This window comes from Lathyrus oleraceus, chromosome 4 (genome assembly GCF_024323335.1).
Source record: "Lathyrus oleraceus cultivar Zhongwan6 chromosome 4, CAAS_Psat_ZW6_1.0, whole genome shotgun sequence".
Taxonomy (NCBI): domain Eukaryota; kingdom Viridiplantae; phylum Streptophyta; class Magnoliopsida; order Fabales; family Fabaceae; genus Lathyrus; species Lathyrus oleraceus.
In genome coordinates this window covers 321,095,804-321,116,264 of record NC_066582.1, presented here as the reverse complement: position 1 = coordinate 321,116,264, position 20,461 = coordinate 321,095,804, and the positions used below count along the sequence as shown (strand labels likewise).

General features: G+C 36.9%; 1 protein-coding gene across 1 annotated transcript in view; it reads left to right on the top strand.

Annotated features, from left to right (window-relative positions):
- The window catches only part of LOC127137273 (uncharacterized), a 140,940-nt gene extending 120,934 nt beyond the window's left edge, over positions 1 to 20,006 (top strand). The window contains exon 2 of the mRNA XM_051063743.1: positions 19,762 to 20,006. Coding sequence (XP_050919700.1) covers positions 19,762 to 20,006 — 245 coding nt within the window. The remainder of the gene's footprint in view (positions 1 to 19,761) is intronic.
- The last annotated feature ends 455 nt before the right edge of the window (positions 20,007 to 20,461 follow it).

Genomic DNA, 20,461 nt, shown 5'->3' with positions numbered 1-20,461 from the left:
CAAAGGACTCACACCGGGAAATAAAGGATTCCAGAGGAAAATAAATCCATTGGAAAGACATAAGCTGACTCAAATTATCCATAAAGGATACTTCGGATGAAATCCGGACTCGGACCAGGAAAAGATTCACATAGAATCTCCCTGCCGGGAAAATGCATATATTGGGGGAAACACCCGTATAGCAAAGGGTAAAAATCACCAAGGGAACTTCGCAGGGGAATGTCTAACAAAGAGACTCTCCTGGGAGAAGCAACAAGAAGTGAGGTGTTACCGGTATAAGGGTAACAAACTCAGGAAGAATGAATATCTAAGACCGGTATAAGGGTGAGAGATATCAATCGACCAACATCTGAGGAAGACCAACAAAGGGTACAAAACTCAGGAAAATCTGACTCCACAAGGGACCAAGGTCATAATAGGGAATAGAAAGGAAGGAACACCAGGGATACCGAGGTATATAATAGGTGACCGACCGAAAAACGTGAATTGGTATATATGCCAAGACACTCATCATCCGAAAGGAGGGCTTGAAAAAGCAAAACAATTTAAAGGATGGACATTCGAATCCACAACGGGAAAACGAACCTTACTCAACTAGGGACACAAACCTAAAGAGTACATGAGATATAATATCCATTACCGGCAGACCGTGGATAAGAATACTCGCATGAGATATATTATCTATTACCGTCAGAACATAGATAATAAACTCGCATGGTAAGGAACACCAGAGATACCGAAGTATATAATAGGTGATCTACCGAAACGTGAATTGGTATATATGCCAAAACACAACTGGTTAAAGGATGAATATTCGATTCTACAAAGAATACGAATCTTGCTCAGTTGGGGAAAATCAACAAAGGATTCCAACTAAAGAGCGCATGAGACATACTATTCATTACCGGCAGACCGTGAATAATATACTCGAAAGGAAAAGACACCAGAGATACCGAAGTATATAATAGGTGACTAACCAGAAAGAGAGACAATCGATACCAAGCGTCCGGGTAAACGAAAGACAACTCAAAGGATAAATTGCAAGCATCCGGCAATTACCCAACAACAAGAATATTCGACTCCGCAAAGGGGAAATAACGAATCTTACTCGACCAGGGAAACAAAAAAGGCTTCAACTGAAGAGTGCATGAGATATAATATCCATTACCGTCAGAACGTGAATAATATACTCGCATGGAAGATTATCCACAACCGGTATAAGGGTTAATAAAGGATAAATCGTCCGAAAAGAGAGGCATCGGGATACCAAACAGGCATATAATGATGACCAATCAAAGAGAGTAACAACATTACCAACCAAGGGGTAAATGAAAGACTCACTGGGGATAAATTGCAAGCATCCGGCAATTATCCACACAAGCTGGGAATACATTGATAAACAATCAATGATCCGGGGAACAAATCACTAGCAAACGGTGAAAAGACCCACTGGAGACTTCAAAAAGGATAACATTGCAAGCATCCGGCAATGATCCAGAAGACTGCTGGGAATACAAGTGCTTACTCAAGAGCAACTACCCAAAAGCAGGGAGGAATATCAACATCGAATATTGAATGAAGATAACCACAAAGGGGATTAGGGTTTACATCTACCGAATACGGGGCAGAAGACCAAAAATCTAGCTGAGGAAACAAGGGGTTTGACAATACCGACTACTGGGTAAGAAACCAAAGACTCAGCTGAGGATAAAATTGCTAGCAACCGGCAATTATCCACATGTATCATAAGATACAGCTCCGCTGGAGCGACAAAAATCACAGCGACATGGGATTTACAACTACCGAATACGGGGTAGAAGACCACAAACTCCACTGGGGATATAAATCACCACAGGGAAACGCAAACTCTGTTTGGGGTAAAACCACAACAACAGAAGATCCACCATCAACCAGATCGAACCACAAAGGTTACCACTGCTAGGGGAAAAGAGATAGGACTTACGACTACCGGTATAAGGGCAGTGGCCATACTCTGATGGGAACAACCACAAATTAGGGTTTACATCTACCGAATACGGGGTAGAAAACCAAAAACTCTGCGTGGGGATAGAATAAATCACGAATCCGCACGAAAAACCAAAAATGAGGTTTATAACAGACCGCAAACTCTGTTGGAGAGTAGGGAATTAGGATTTACGACTACCGACTATCAGGTAGAAAACCAACAACTCTGGCTGGGGACTAAAAGGTATACAACCACGAGTTCCGCCAAGAAAGCCAGGAAAATAGGACTTACAACTACCGGTATAAGGGTAGGGGCCAAAATCGACTCTTGCGGAGGAATGAAAGGTATATAACCACAAATTCCGCCAAGAGGAAAAGAACAATAGGACTTACAACTACCGGTATAAGGGTAGAGGCCCGAAAACTCCGCTGGGGATAAAAATCACCGCAGGGAAGCACAAGAAACAGACGACAAACGTCAATTCAGGAAAGATCCGAAAAGACAGACTGAATCAAGACACGTCCTAATGAGGATATAACTCAAATAGGAACATCCATCCCAATATATGTGTTGGGAGGAAACGGGAGAAACCGTCATCCACGAGGGAATATCTCAGTGGGGAACTGCAGAAGGACAGACAGACACTTTCTGCTTATGGGCTGACTCTATATGGAGAGATTTAACACCCGACATCTGCTTAGGAAGATCTATAAAGATCTATATCACCGTAGCAGGGAACAACGAACAAAGGATATATGGCAAAAATGCAACATGAATATCTGAATGTTTTATGAATATGCATGAATATGCGTGATTTATGTTTGATGAATGCTGACAAAACAGACATATCTAACACAACAGGTCCAGGAATCAAACGTCCGGTATTACACTTCCAGGGGAAAACCAACTGGAAAGCCAATTCTGCTGGAGATCTACATGCTATAAAGCAAAGATCTGCGGGTACTGCTGGGAAGCAGAAGCAAAAGAAACAGAGATATCTGGAGAATACCAAATCTGAGCAATGGATCAGCGATCATCCCAACTGGGGCACAGAAAGTCACAACAGGCAAAGAGCCACCAAGACGAATCTGTCGGGGAACAAGAGAATCTCAAAGTCCTGCAGGGGATCCTAGCAAACACTGCTATAGATACGGATCCACCATAACTCCATTGGGGAACAACCCACTGAGGGAGCAAAGGTCACCCGGATAGAGTTTGGCTGCACAAGCAACTCTACTGGGGATATCATCAATTACTCTCTTGGGGAACAACCCACCGAGGAAGGAAAGCACCAAACAAGTAGATTCTGCAACAAACCACTCTACTCGAGGCGAACACACATCTGATGGATCACATCAGCAGATTCTGCAACAAAATCCGCTCTACTGAGGATCGAAAAGTAATCAGGAAATCAATACAATCTCTGGATAACGGAGCTATCAACCGACCATACCGGGGATTTAAAGAGGTTCAACAGGCAATACTGCCACAACAACCGCTCTGCAGACAAATGCTGGGGAGAGATGGACGAAAATACTGGGATATCAACCCAATCAACCACGGAGTAGGAAAATAAATCCTGCTCTGCTGAGAAGATCAACCATTCTGATAGAGGGAAAGTAAACACCTCCACTGACGACTTTGCCGGGGAAAAGGTAAAGTACCGGGTATCAAACCACTGACTTACCGAGTCTTCCAAAAGGAAAGCGACCGTGCTGAGAAAACAGATAAATCTGCTGGCAACTGCGCAGGGGAGAGTGATAACAACTCTGCTCGCGACTGCAATGGGGATATCAATAACGGCTCTACTGTGCCAAGGAGACAAATAAAGTCTGGGGATAGCGATCCACTGGAGAAAGTGGCGAGGCGCCAAGGTGGCAAACCATCAACCGCCGAATCTTCCACAAGGAAAGCATCCATGTCGGGGAAAACTGCTGCTGGAGAAAACTGAGTCTTCAACAATACTCTGCTTGGGGAATAACCCCACCAACAACTCGGCTTGCAATTATGCTGGCAACTCACTTGGGGAGAAATACGGGACGCGGTGATATCAACCCACTAACCACAAATTTTCCGAACGACTGAGCAATCAAGCCGGGGAGAGACTACTGCTGGAGAACAGACTGAGTCTTCAACACACAACTCTGCTTCGGGGAGCCAAAATCCACAGAAGCTCTGCTTAGGGAACAACCCCCAACAACCAAATCTCTACTTAGGGAACAACCCCAACAACCAAATCTCTGCTTGGGGGACAACCCCAACGATCAAATCTGGAGAAGAAGGATACAAACCAAACCAGGAGTATGAACAAATGTCTTACCTGTTGGAAACCATGCCACCCTTGGGAGAGCACTGAGAAATTCTTTGAGTATCCTTTTATCATTTGTGAATGTTCACTTTGTTTAAAACAATAATCTTTGAAAAATTTTGTTTTTAAAACAATGATATTCTTATCAATTAAAACATGCAAAACATTTGTTGAATTGAAACAAATAAGAGTGCAAATAATTGGATAAAAAGCTCAAATTGATTTGATGGAATGGTAGTCTGCGAATGGCAAGACTCCATAGATCTGTACAAATTTGAAATCAGTGATATATATTGGAAGAGGGCTACATTGAACATAATGATCCTTTCTCTACCAATTTGAATCTCGATGTATTCGAAGCTTCAGTTGACGACGAATCGAGAATTCTCTGACGAAAAGACGGCTGATGAAACAGAAAGTCCCGTCAGGATGCAGTTACTTGCCAAATCCCTAATTTTTGCCTAGATTGCCCCAGGGTGAGGTACTCAATCTAGCGGGATGCAAAATATTCTTTTTTTTTCAAGTCTCTAATTTTTGCCTGGATTACCCTTGTAGGTTCTCCACCGAGACGCTCATTTTTGCCTAAGCCGCCCTTTCGGGTTTTCAACTTAGCAAGCTATTCTGTTTTTCATTTGCATATACTTTTTTTTCTAGGCAAAGTATCTTTTGACTGCATCTGAATTCACAGGACGAGTGAAATCCTCCCCATCCATTGTTGTAAGCATCAATGCTCCGCCTGAAAAGGCTCTCTTAACAACATATGGACCCTCGTAGTTTGGAGTCCACTTGCCCCTGGAATCGGGCACGAAAGACAAAACTTTCTTGAGCACAAGGTCACCTTCTCTGAACACACGAGGCTTGACCTTCTTGTCGAATGCTTTCTTCATTCTCTGCTGATATAACTGACCATGAGACATGGCAGTTAATCTCTTTTCTTCAATCAGATTCAACTGGTCATAACGACTTTGAATCCATTCAGCATCAGTCAACTAGGGACTTGAGGGTATCAGGCTCCTTTTATTCTTTTTTTTTTCTATTTGAAAAAATTTTCCTGATTTTTTGCTTTTACTTTGATTTTTCACCCTCTTCTCTTTTTTTTTTTACATTACATTTGTAATGCCCCAGTTTGACTAATGCTGATTCTCATAATACAGCTGAATGAGCTTCTTTCGTGCTCAAGAAGGCGGGTACTCTCATCAGGAATCCCCTTCAACATCATCTTCCTCTGCCTCGAATACAAGGAATTCAAATTTGGGAGATGGCGTTGGATCATTATGTTCAATGGGTTTAGAAATCCCTGCATAATGATTTTGGATAACGAAAAGCTTTTGTATTTAAACAAGCAAATCATCTATGCAGATGAAGAAGCTGTTTTATTGTTTTTCAGGGTTTTTTGTGATCACTGATTTCATGCAAAAAGCAAAAAGTGAAAACAAAGGAAAAACAAATGTTTAACAATGCATTAACTGAATGAAAACATCATTGTATTAAATAATGTCATCGCTTCTCCTTTTGGCATGGGAGAAGGGTTTCAAACAAAGCGAGCAAATCACGCTGACTTATGAATGACCGTAGGAACATCCACAGCGACCCAATTGTGGCAGACACCGCCAGGAATAACAAAATTGCTCCTGTCTTCTGCATCTTCTTCAATGATATCAGCAGCTTCCTCAGGTTGATCATCATGGATGAATCCTCCACCCGTGAACAGACCTTGCTCATTATATGCCCCAGAACAGTAGCCAATGCCAGCCCGGGATCGGTTAACCAGGAATAAATCCATCAACAGCACTTAGTCTGGCAAATATCTCCTCTGAGTTCACAATTCTCTTGCTCAAGATGATCCATCAATCTGGCAGAATCGGCTTTGGTATAGTACCGGCGAAGTGCGTCTCCAAAATAAATGAAGATCGCAGGGTCAGACCACAGGACAGGAGCCCGGAACAAAACACCCGCTTATGCAAATGATGCATGAAGTGTTTATGCATATGCTTGTTTTTTATTTCAAAGGAACTCGAGGGTTCTATTTGCAAACTTTGAAATATTTACATTTTGATCGTATATGAGAATATCTCATCAGATAGATCAGGTGAAAAAAATTTCCCGGTTTTTTCATGTCTGAGAATTTTTGCAAACAAACTCCTTTGAGTTCCTTGAAAATTTTCTTTTTATCTGATGATATGGATGCGGATGAATGCATGAATGTATGAATGCAACAATCACACTCAAGGATCAAGCAAAGCACACCAAACAAAGGTCATGGGAAAGCTCATTGTATCCCTAATATCAATCATCCATTTTGGTGGATTTAGGTTTTCACCTTATCGACACCCAAGTTCCATTGATATTAACGGTACATGAACCGGCTCGAACACCCTTAATATCAACCAGCCGCTTTGGTGGATTTTAGGTTTTTACACCTGATCCGGGTTCCATTGATATTAACGGTGTCTGAACGACTCAACCATGAATCACGGGTTTGCTGAGAGTCACGAGCATGGAGTCTTGGTTAAGAACCACCCAATGGGAGTGTACTAGGGTTTAAACCTGCCAGACATGTTCTACCAGAGGTTCCCATAATCATCGTTCCATCTTTCGGATATTGTCGGAGGAACGAATACTCGTATTCCAAAAATATTCTCAAGAGAGACTCTTATGAGTGTAGTATCGCGTAACAATCGCATCAGAACTTACATCTGAACGACCTCCGCACTACGTCCTAAAAATAGGCCAAGATGGGTTTGGTAAACTAAGGTCCTTGGCTTCTAAGGCACATGATTGAAAGAATAATGCCTAACCACAAATAACTTGTGTGACATTATTAATCCAACATGACCTCCACCAAGTGAATGGACTCGCAAGTCAACTGGATAAGGACTACTCCACACCAGTCAACAAGACTATGCCATTCTCCTATCCTAGAGTGCACTCGAGTTCGGGTATAGAACTCATCTCACAGAGATCACCAAAGCAAACAACATTTGTATATCAAGCAATTCAAACATTACAATCAATACAGTTATCCCAAATCGTACAAAAATATGTCAAATAACAAATAATAATATATCACACAACAATGGTGAAAAGTAGGCAATACCACCAAGGATCAATTATTCCCCAGCAGAGTCGCCACTTTTCTGTAGCGGTGTATTCGTTACTATATGATCTATGGGTTAAATCATAAGCAAAGTATACAATGAACATAGAGTCGCCACCGCACTTTTATTTATCCTAAGGACTGGCTAAAAAGCGAACAAAAACCTAAGAAGTTTTACACGTAGAAAACTAATGAAAAGATCAGAGAATCTGGATAAGGGGTAAATTACGCAATGGGAAGGTGTTAGGCACCCATCACGTCCTAGGTACTCCTAGGAAGCCCTTTTCACACTTTGTTGTTTGAAAATTATTATTTGTCATGACATAAGTATTGTGCAAACATGATTGGGATGATGAGAAAAGAATGTACAAATTAATTATTTTTGTGTTTGGATGGATAACCATTGCCTACGTACCTTTACAGGATCAAAACCTCGTAGTTCGGCTAAAAACTTCCAGAAGTTAGTGGATTCAATTTTAAAACAAAAGCTCAAAGGTCTTACGTTACCCACGGGAGAAAACTCAACCTTATATAACAACACGTCCACCATGTGAGAAAAGCTTCCACTTGCCAGAGAGGGGTTAACCCTATAATAGGCAAGGAAGACTTACAATTCATCTACTAAGGACAAATAGGTGAGATTAATATCAACCAACTAAGGTAAATCAAACCTATAGCTAATGTATGAAAACTTAACAAGCATGGACAAAGCCACAAAATCACTTGAATGGGTGAAGTTATTTGGATTATTTACAAAAAGTCAAAGTATGATTAAAGTCAATTCAAAATGAAGTATTTACAAAAATGAAGTTTGGAAAAATCATGGACTTAAGGTCCAAGTTTCTAATTTGGAAAGAAGGTGAGAATGTTTGCACAACACTTATTTCAAAAGTTTTAAAAGCATGTGTGAAAAGGTAGGACACAATGGGATGAATGGATAATGGTGGAATGTAAAACTTCTTAGAAGGGTCCACCTCTTGAAATCATATAGAAGATGATTCAAGTGGGTCCTTAGGAATAGGCCACAGATGAGCAATAAACATGGTAACAGATGAAAGTAAATAAAAGCGGATACTGGATGCCACTCAATGGTCTTATACCTGTCTCCTAAAACAAGTAAGGATATCAGAAGCCACTCTATGGACTTACACTAATCTCCATCAGAATAAAACAAAAAACAAAACAGGGAAGTCAACTGCCAATCTATCTGGACTTGTGTTAACCTCCACAGTATGATCCTAGGAATACAAATGCCACATCACAGGGACTTACAATGAATCCTCACATACAACAACAATGCTCAAACAGAGAGCAAAAGAAGATATGAGTGACCAATGAGGTCTTACACTCTATCTCTTCCATGTCATAGGAACAAAAGCCAATCAATATGGACTTACAATTGTCCTCAATGGGAAAACATCAATGTCACAAGGACAAAAGAAATGATCATGCACTAATGGCAAACAAAGATGATAAATGCACAATGGCAATCAATGATAGTAAATGCACAATGGCAATCAAGTAATCATGTATAAGTGAATCAAGTAATCAATCACATAAATTCAAGTAGCACACGCTATAACCATTCAATGAGGCTCAAGCAAAAGGGTTTGACTATGAAAGTCCACTGTAAGAGGTAAGTGTCGCTCTTAACCTTGCCATTGAGGGGCTAAGGTGAAGCAGATGAAAGGATATGAGGGGTGTGCCTCATTGCTTCTATCTCAGGTCCGAGAGAGCATGTAAATATAAGAATGTGGGGGAGTTCAGAAAGATGGAACTCTTTCCCCAATTAGACTCGATAGATCTTGGGTTTGGATCTCAATGCTACAACCATGTAATGGGAGCAAGGAGAAGACACACAGAATAGTGGGAGATAGGCTACTTATCTCTTTGATCCACCCATTGCCTCGAATGAGGACTTTTCCTGCTTGGGACAAATATAAACATACACAAGCATTGCCTCTTAAGGAGGACTTCAGACAGTTTGCCCGGCCAAATAACGGGCCGGGTCTCCAGACTACATGAAGAAGAAGGTTCTATACCTCAATGCCAATTGCTTATAAGCAAAGCAATGCAAGTTCTTAAGAGAACTGAGCAACTAAGGGTACCTGTAATAGTCAAACAGAATCAGTATCCCAACATAAACAAAACAATAACATAAGAATCAACCAATGTACAATCAAACAATAATGTGCAACATGTGCATAGCACAAAGGTCAAGTGAACCAAGCCCTGCAAAATAAACAATTGGTCAAATGATTTCAACTCAATTATGCATCAACCTCCTTAAGGCATTAGCTTTTTAACCTGAAAAGTCAAAGTCAAGCTCAAACATAAATAACAAGACCACTAGGCCAAGCCTAGGGTCCAAAGGAAGGAAAAATCCTAAAACAGCAAGCAAATCATGATCAAAACCAAGATATTTCAATTAAGAAAGGACTCCAATTGGTCCCAAATCCAAACTATACACCTATCTCAATTTATGCATCATGTAAGGCAAAGGAAGCAAATGTAAATCACATATGAGCAACCAGCAAGATCACATCACAAAAAATACCAAAACAGCATGGAAAATTCCACAAAAATTATATCCTAAACAGAGGACATTCAACAAGCTACATGTCAATTTTTAAGCCATTTGGACTAGTGGAACTATGGGAATTAATTCAACATGACAAGGCATGCAAAAACACAATCAAATGAAGCTACAAAATGTACATTAACTTCAATCCAATGGCAAACAGTGACATTACATGGGAAATGGATGGGACCAAAGCTAAATTAAAGCTTAATGTGTTAGGAACTACCCTACCAAGTTTCATGATCATTGGATAAGGTATGAAGATTTGGCAACATATACACAAAAGGTTACACAAGTAAAGCCCTAAAATGCTAGGCAGCACTCAAAAATTCTAATCAATTAGGAAATGGATTATAAAAATCCACGAAAAATCATAGTGAATGCTAACATGTTAAAGGTACTACATGCAAAAAATTAAGGCCATTGGCCAAGGGGAAGCATGGCAAAAAAATCAGGGAACTCAGCATATCACATTGTGTCACATTTCATTACACTCAAGTTCAATAAATCATAGTTAAAAAACCAGAGGTCCAAAAAATGCAAATCCTATGTCAAAAATTCCAGAAATGTGTCAGGAACCTACACCTAAAATTTCATTTGATTCGGATTAGGCATGATGATTTTATAATTAAAATGTCAAAACATGTGAAATTGGCATACATTGTAAAGACCTCTATACCAATTAAAATTCCACCAAGCACTATTTTATTTTCTATGTCTAAAAAATAATAGAGAAAAAATGGAGACCAACAAAAAAATCCCCAAATTATTTGGATTAAAATTGATCATTATGTGATTTTTAGAAGTTTCTAAATATTTATTGAAATATTATTTGAGATTTAATATGGATTAACTAATTAATTTGGACAAAATGGCAGAAACGTAATTAAGTGATCCACAGCCAAAACGCTGCCGCTCAACTAAACGACGTGGCAATCCCTGATTCGCTCTGGCGCTCAAAAAACACAAATCCAAATTGGAAACGGATGGGAGCGGATCAACGCAAGCAAATTTTCAGATTCCTGATGAACTTCATCGTTGTTCTTGAGTTCTTCATTCCAGAATTAGGTTTTGGGCGAATTGTAACGGAAATGGACAATCTATACATCGATGGAACCGGCGTTCCACCAGGATCATGGATATGGCTTCGATTTCGTCCAGAAATTCAAGCAGGAAGCGAATCGTGCGAAGGAAGAAAACGCATCTAAACTTTAATCAACGATAACTTAAGCAATTCTCAATGAAATTACAATCCACAACTTGCTACGTGATCTACAAACAGCACTCTACCAAATCCCTAACAACATTGGAACAATTATGAGATGCGATTCCAACCTTTCTTGGAGTTGCAGTAGCGGATTCCGTTGGATTTTCGCCTCAACAACGTGAAACAGACGCAGCAAATGGTTAGGGAAGGTGAAAGATGAACGGAATTCAGCTCCAGCACGCTTGAATCAAGCAATTTCTCTAACCGCCATGGGAGTGCCTTCTTGCAACAGTTGAAAATTGGCTGCGATTTTTGTCTCAATCTTGATCAACAGCAACTCGATTTCACCTGCAAGTTAAGAATCAACAGAAAATTCGCTCCATATTGATGAAGTCTTGATGAATGATCAAAAAGAGTTGTGAAAATTTTGAGCAAAAATGAGAGAAATTGAGATTTTTGGTTTTTGGATTTGTTCAATTGTGATTGCCAATTGTGATTACTGTGTAATTCTGTTAGAGATTAACTTTATATACCAAGCTCTTAATCTAACAATAATCTTGATTAGTGGAAAAATGGATTAGTGAAATTAAGCTTATGATGCATTTTTGGTCCTTAAGCCCTTGTATCATTAGAAGCAATGTAGCAGCAATTTCTCCCTTTGGACATGTTGCAAATATCATTTGGAAGCTGATAGAATTGGTCTCATGTCCAAATTCCTCATACTTTGCATTTTGGACCATTTTGCCCCTCACTTTTAATTAGTTCACTTCAAAAATGGCCTTTTGCATGGAGCACTTTTGGAAAAATCCAATTATGCACCATGAGAGTACATATTAAATGGAGTTTGTGCATATAAAGAACTTGCAATTTGGACAATCCATGTGGAAGTTATGGCCTCCTGATTACGGGTCTTTTTTGAAATTCACTGAGCCATATCTTGCAAACCATAAATGGGATTTTCAAGCTCTTGGACTTTTTGGAAAGGTGAGATCAAGATCTTCAACTTTCATGTTGGACAAATTTTGATTTGAAGCTTGTATCATGAAGTTATCTTGAGGGGAAAAACTTTCCATTTTGGGCAGCTGAGATTACAGGTCCACTTGCCATTTTGGGAAACTTTCTGTCTGACTTCAAATCCTTCAACCTTGATCTTTGAAATGCCAAATGAGGCTTATATGGACATGAAGGAGGTCTTTCTAACCATCTCACACCTTCCAATCCCTGATTAAATGCACAGTTGACCACAGTTGACTTTTGTTGACTTTTGTCTGACTGGGCTAAGTTCTGATGAATTTCAAGCCTCTTTCACATGAGATCTTGCTTCCAAATGATATCACAAGTTATATGAACTCTTTTTGAATGATCATGGTGTCCAAACTCTTCAAGAATGGTCACCATCAATTGCTCAAGGCCTGATTTTGACTGTTTGACTGATGATTGCTTCAGCTGCAAGAAACAAGGTTAGATGACAATATTTTTGTACTTTTGGTTAGTGGACATATGAAAAGCAATGATATACAAATGCAATACATGCTTGGTGATCAAGAAATCACACTCACAAGGTATCCCACCCACTATGAGGGAAACAAAGGCATGCAATGATCCTTGAGGCCATGATATGATATGATATGGGCCATGACGGATCTTAGGGCCAAAATTGGGGTCTTACAGCGTGGAACCTTGTAGGGTTTGCAAAGTTGCTATTTATATTGATGCTTTCCGTAACGGTTTTCAAAGCAGTCCGCGTCAAGGGGTCTTCACGTAACGGATGCATAGCCGTGGAAATAGGATTCAGCGTGTATATAGGACTCAACGTCTCTGAAGGCAGAAATGTAGGGGAATGGTGTGACGTCCGTCACACCATGTGTGACGCTCGTCACATAAGTGTATGCAGCGTGACGTCCGTGACAGAATGTGTGGCGCTCGTCACAGGCACAACGCCTGTGTCTTCTTTGGGCTGGGCTTGGCTTTTGCTATTTGTTTCTTTTCATTCCTTTTTGCACCTCCTTTTCTTCCTTTTTTACTTGTGCTTCAAATAAGACACCTGAGATAAATAGAAAGGAAATACCGCGTAATATCTAATAAAATGCAGTAAATTGAAATAAATAATAATATAATTTAATTGAATTAAGTCCTAAAATATGATATAATTTCATGTTATCATCTATTTTGTTTTATTTTCCTCATTCTTTGTGAGTAATCTTTAGATATCGCACCCATTCAAGCGAGAATAATCAAAACGGTTCCCATGGAGTACCATGATGTAAGGGGTGTTAATACCTTCCCCTTCCATAACCGACTTCCTTACTCAACATATCTCTTTCCCTCGGGTTTTATCGATGTTTCCCTTTCCTTCGGGAATAAATAAAGTTCGATGGCGACTCTGTTGTATGTTCGAGCGTGCGATGCGTTCGGGTATATTTCCGCTAGCTTCAATTAGAAAAACTTTTTTATCTGTCTAATCGATTAGAGAACTTATACCATCGATTGGCAAGATGGTAATCAGTTGAATAATAAGAAAAAATATCACATTAATGACTTACAATGGCTATATATCCGAACTTTCTAATTTGGGATTTGCAAACGATTATATTTGAGTTGTCTAATCAATTAGAGAATTTTTCTAATAAATTAGATAATCAATTCAGCCCATGGATCGTTTCCTTTCCTGACATTTCCAACTACTATATAAAGGAGAGTCTCCCTCACTTCATGTCACACCACTTATCAACATTCTCATATTTCTTTGGAATTTATCTCCTTCCCTCATTTGAAAATATTTTCTATTTCACTTTTAATTGCCTTAGGGCTACTAAGTGAAGTCTTACTTGCGAGGAAGATACTTTTGCAAGTGGTCGTGCTGGTCATTTATATTCTTAATAGTGTGATACCTTTAAGAGACAAAGTTTTGTTCTTAATATCAATATGTATAACATCTTTGTTATTGGTTAATTTAGCTTTCCTGAAAAAAGCTTTGTTTTGGTTATTGAGATCAACCATAAATCTCTAAATAGTTCGATAGTGTAACCTGGGTAAAAGTTGTCATTTGACTTAGATAAGTCTGTATTAAAGGTTCATGGGCATAACCTTCAAAAGCTCAAAGTATATACTGAAACTCTCAAGAATACCTCTTGGGGACAAGACTAGGCCAACGTTCGGCCAAACCTGTATAAATCTTTGGTGCAATATTTCTAACCCTATCCTTTTACTTTTTTACAATTTACTTTCATTATTTAATTTTCTGCTGCAATTACTCACATAAAAGTACTAATATGATCTTAAACAATAAAGGGTTAAAATTAATCACGAATTTTAAATACCGTAATTCACCCCCTCTTAGGATTGAAGTAACTTGTCCAAACATTTTGTGTAATTCAATTTTTATGTCATTAGCCTTATTTTTTAGAGATAAAATTATTTTGTTTTGAACATGTTCTAGAAAGAGTCAAACATTATGCATGTAATTCAAGAAAGCATTATGTAATTAATCATAAGATGGTTCAAGATCACTAACCTCTTTTTCTTTATCATCTGAGTGGTATGAATCCATTAATTCCATGTTTGCTTGTTATTTATCTGAAGATGAACTTACTTCATCGTCTTGCCATGCCGCATATGCTCTTTTTGATTTCATATCCTTCTTGATGTTGACTTTGATCTTATTTTGAAGAGCACGACACTCACTTTTGACATGACCTCTTTTTCTACATTCAAAATAAGAAACTTTCTTTCTTGAATTTGATGCTTCTCTTTAACTAATTTCCTTTTCTTTTCCTTCCTTAAGATTTTTTCAAATTTCTTAATTAGTGCATCATCTTCGGATTGAGATTCTTCTTCTTGAAAAATATCATAAATTATAATTCAAAGCAAGGTATGTAACTTTAACTTCACGCCCTTCATGCTTATCAAATTTACCAGGAGCCAATTTATGTATTTTCGATCAATCAAGTTTCATGTCTTGTTCTTGAAGTTTTCCAAATAATGCACCCAATGGCATTTTAGAAAGACTCTTATTTTTGAATATTTATATCACTTTTGGTTTCCATGCTCTAGACAATTATATAAGAACTTTGATATTTAAACCATCATTTGTGTATGTTTTCCAAGATCCATCAAATAATTTGTCAAGTGTGTAAATCTCTTTTGCAAATCAAGAATACTTTCATGTGGTAGCATTCTAAAGAATTCATATTCTTGAGATAAAGTGTTCAATTTTGATTTTTTGACTTCTTGGATTCCTTTATGTGCTACTTACAATGTTTCCTAGATTTCCTTGGCCCTTTTGCAATTCGATACTCTGAAGAATTCGTCCATTCTTAAGGCAGATGCACATATATTTTTGCCTTCTTATCAAACAACACTTTCTTCTTGTCGTCATTGTTCCAAGAACTTGTACAATTGGTAGTTCTACATTATTTATGACATTTGTAGGAATGTAGGGTCCATTCTTGGAATCATCCCATATTTCATCCCCTTGTACTTCTAAGTACATTTGCATATGGATTTTCCATAAATCATAGTATTCACCAACAAAACATGGTGGTTTGTTAGTGCTGCCATCATCTACTAAGAATGGTTTTATGGAAGCCATATCTACCTGGATTGAGGTGCAAGTTTCCTTAACCTACTCTGATGACAATTGTAACCATGAAATGCAACCTAAGATGGGGTGAATTAAGGTTGTCTGATTTTTCTCATTTTTGTGTTATGTTCTTATTTTTCTTTGGATATAAAAATGATATGTTCTTAGCAATATAAAATAAATAAAATAAATGTGTGGGAAAAGAAATGAACAAGATGAATTATCCTAGTTCCCCTTTTTAACCAAGGGTACATCTAGTTCCTTCACACCTTGGAGGATTTTCCACTATGTTAGATCTTTGTACAAGCCTCATACTAAGACCTTTCTTACAATCTTCTAACGTAAACACCAAACACTATAGTGAACTTTGAATCTCCCCGAATCAAATGTCCTTTCCCAAAATCATCCAATAGTATGGTGATTCTCACATAAACTAGAAAATACACTTTTTCTGTCTACAATATTTAGAAAACACACCACTTTCTATTACAAACACTTCTTAGAAAGAACAACACTTTCTATTATAAACAATTATCACTACACACTTGGTGATCAAAACATATTTTGAATATATGAAATGTTCTTGAATTAATTCCAATACAGAAAAGTGATCTTCTCTTGCAATATAAAATTCAAATATAATAACCTTAAGTGCTTAGAAAGTTTGAATGAAACTCTTTGAATGATATGAAAGTTATGAACAAAGTTTCGCTGTTAAAGTTGTATGAACACTTGAAAAAAAGATTTGAATTATATGAAAATATATGTGAAGGAGGTAATTTGAAAATTTGATGTATTTTGCCTTAAATACACCTTAGACTACCTCTTGGATTTGATGCAAATGAATGGGAAGTTTTGTAAAGAATTGCATACCATTTGATTCACAATGATTCAAAATTTTCAAAACTTCACATGGTGTAATCGATTACACTAATGGTGTAACTGATTACCACCTCTTAAAATGGTCGAAAATTAAGGAAGAATGAGTATATAATCGATTACAATAACTTAAGAAAATAACAACAGTTCTAGAAGTGTGATTATGTCGGTTTCATATGCCGTAATTTACAAAAATAAAATAAAATGGAATGAATGGAAAAATGGAAAAATGTGATTTTTAATGGCAATGTTTGAGTGTTTTGATGCATGATGGTTTTATAAACTTTAGAGATGAATGAATGAGAGCTTTTCAGAGCATCTAAAGTTTATGCATAATGAATAGCAATTAAGTACCTTAACACCAAGATCAATTACCTTTACTTCCAAAATATCCATAAGCTTGTACATTCTTGATTCTTGATACCAAACTTTTTTTTCTTTGATAATCTTTTGCCTTCATCAAAACTAAACTAAGATATATGATAAACATCTTTTTCACAATCTCTCCCTTTTTAACGATGGAAAAATATATTGATGGGAAGTTTTTGTTTGACACTTGACACTCCCCATATCTTGTATATCTCCCCATTTATATTTAAATTCATACTTTGTCTTTCATATCCATAAAATTATAAAAAGCAACATCTCTTCTCACCTTTTTTGACATTATCAAAAAGAAAAGTGTAAAGTCCAAAGTAAAGTAATATAGGGCAAATATACATCAAATATTAAAGTACTTATCTTCGTCACAATGATTTGATGTCATTGTTGATATCATTGTTGATGCTCTTCTAAAGTGATTATGTCGATATCAACGAGATACTCTTTGAAAGTGTCAATCTTTTCAATTCATCTTTAACCAAATGAAACTTTAATCTTACCATATCATATGGTCTTACTGTATCTTGAACAACGAATCTTAATTTTTAAATTTTAACATATAGTTTTCAAGTACTTGTAAGAATAATCAATAATACTTTCTAGGTACCCAATATTCTTTGCATACTTTAGGTTAGTTTCTTTTCTTACCCACACATACTCACCATTAGGAACACCGAATTTCTTATGTAACAAACATTAGAAGTATGGTCTTTTGTATTGCAATAAAAATATGTAGGCTTAAAGAAATTTTCATCTTGAGAGGCATAAGAATTATTTTTAACATAGGCCGTTTTAGGATGAATTTCAACTTGCATTTTCCATGATTCCACAATATTGAATTTATTTCTAGTCTTAACAAAGATAGTTTTGCTTATACTTGGTTTATTCAATTTGAGGACCAAGCCCATATTTATCATTAGAGTACCTTTGTTTGCTTATCACATTTTATAGACCAAATTGACTTTTCTCATATTTCTTTAAGACTTGGTTCAATTCAACAGTTTTTGATTCAAGAATTTCACATTTATTACATGCTGAAATTTTGACTTTGTCTAATTCCATTTTTATGTTATTAACCTTACATTCTAGAGATAAATTTTTTGTTTTGGTTTGTACATGTTCTATAAAGAGTCAAACATTGTGCATGTAATTCAAGGAAAGTATTATGTAATTATCATAAGACGGTTCATGATCACTAATCTCTTTTTCTTCATCATTGGAGTGGTGTGAAGTCATTAGTGTCGTGTTTACTTGTTCTTTATCTGAAGACGAACTTACTTCATTATCTTGCCCCTCACCACATATTCTCTTTTTGATTTCATATCCTTCTTGTTGTTGACTTTGATCTTTTTTTGAAGAGTAAGACACTCACTTTTGACATGACCTCTTCTTCCACATTCAAAACAAGTAACTTTTTTCTTCTTCTTGAAGTTGATGCCTCTCTTTGACTAATTTCCTTTGTTTTTTCCTTTCTTAAGAGCTTTTTAAATTTCTTGATTAGTGCATCATCTTCATCATCTTCGAATTAAGATTCTTCTTCTTGATCACTATCATATCTAAACTTTAAAGTAAGGGATCTAACTTTAACTTCACACCCTTCATGCTTCTCCAATTTATCAGGAGCCCATTCATGTATTTCAGATCAATCAAGTTCCATGTCATGTTCTTGAAATTTTCCAAATAATGCACCCAATGGAATTTTAGAAAGACTTTTCTTTTTGGATATTATCGTAACGTTTGGTTACTGTTATCTAGACAATGATCTAAGAACTTTGAGATTTAAATCATCATTTGTGAATGTTTTTCAAGAACAATCAAATGGTTTATCAAGTGTGTAAATCTCTTTTACAAATTAAGAATACTTTCATTGGGTAACATTCTCAACTGGGTTTTTCACCGCCGCGAGCAAGCCCTAACCCACATAAATTCACAAAGGCCTCTGACCACCCCTACCAACATAGGAGTGCCACACATTATGCACTTTTTGACGAGTACAATTATTTACGTGATAACTAACACTTCAATTTAACAATGCAACTATTACATAATTCAATTTTTGAGTTAAATCAATTTATTTTACACTTCCTTTAGTGAGGCATTCTTTATCTATTCCAATACTACATATTAATTTCATGTAAAATATCACTATTGCTCATTCATTTGACATTATTATAGGTCATCACATCATATGTGTGTGCACCTACTTCAGACAAAACATACTATAACATTAAAATGATAATGTCATATTAATATTTTTTGACATGTTTAATTTCATACAAATTTCTAATTAATATAACCATTTTGTTAAACATATTAACTTCAAATTATATGACCCCACAAATGATGATTTTTTTAAAATAACCACTATTTTCAAATTAAATATCAAAATAACCACTTTTTCAAATTATTTAACAAAATAACCACTTTTCAACAAAAATATTGCTTGTCTAATGCAGTAGCCATATCAAATGGTGCATACTTTATAATATTGCACTAAGGTGCCATGCCTAGTGGCACATGCATGTCTCAGTCGCCACTGCATGTGGCGCATGCATGCATCCACTTAGTGCATACGCCACTGCATGTGGCTACTCCTTTATATGCACGCTCTATAAATACAATTCCCATCCCATTATTTTTCACACATCTTTTTACTATCTTCTTCCATTTTTCTTCAATCTCCTTCAATTTTTCTTCAAAAAAAATCATATACGTGTCCTTATATTCACTAGAGAAATGTTGATTTAATTTATTTGGCAGTAAAGCCTCCGATGAAGACCCGACTTTTGAATATAGAGACGTTCAAACATCTTAACAGGAGCTTGATCCGTTGGTTAGATGGAGACATTGGGGAGGGTGAAAAGATCAGAGTAATTCAAAGGCTTGATACCACGTTCAACCAAAATGGAGAAGTTTGTTTCTGGGTGAATGTTAAAACTGATAGAAATGTTCACATGACGATGTATAGTTCTCACGATATTGTTCTGATGGTTATAATTGCATAGTTATGTTGTTTAATTGTTGTATTTATTTGTGTTGTTGTCTAATTGTTGTTTAAATTATTATTTAGTTGTTGTTTTAAAGTTATTTTAACCGAATGTTATGATATTTATGAAATGAAAGTTGTTTTTAAAATAAGCAAACCGGTTACATTTAAAATTATGTTGATGTGCTTGGTTTATCATTGAGACAATTTGTACAATTGTGTCCAGGATGACGACATGAACTACATAATCTCACCATTTTGTTTGTCGTATCCATTTTGGTTTGAATACGCATGCTGTTAGGGCGACCCTTTTTCTTTCTTCGCATTTTTCCATTGTGCCAGAGTATGTCCCCTTGATATGTCGGCCAATAATCCTCTTTTGCTACCACCGAAAAGCTATTGTTGTAAACATTGCTTAAATTTATAACTTTGTAAACAACTGATAGTAAGTTGGAAGGGTCCTGTCGAGCCTTT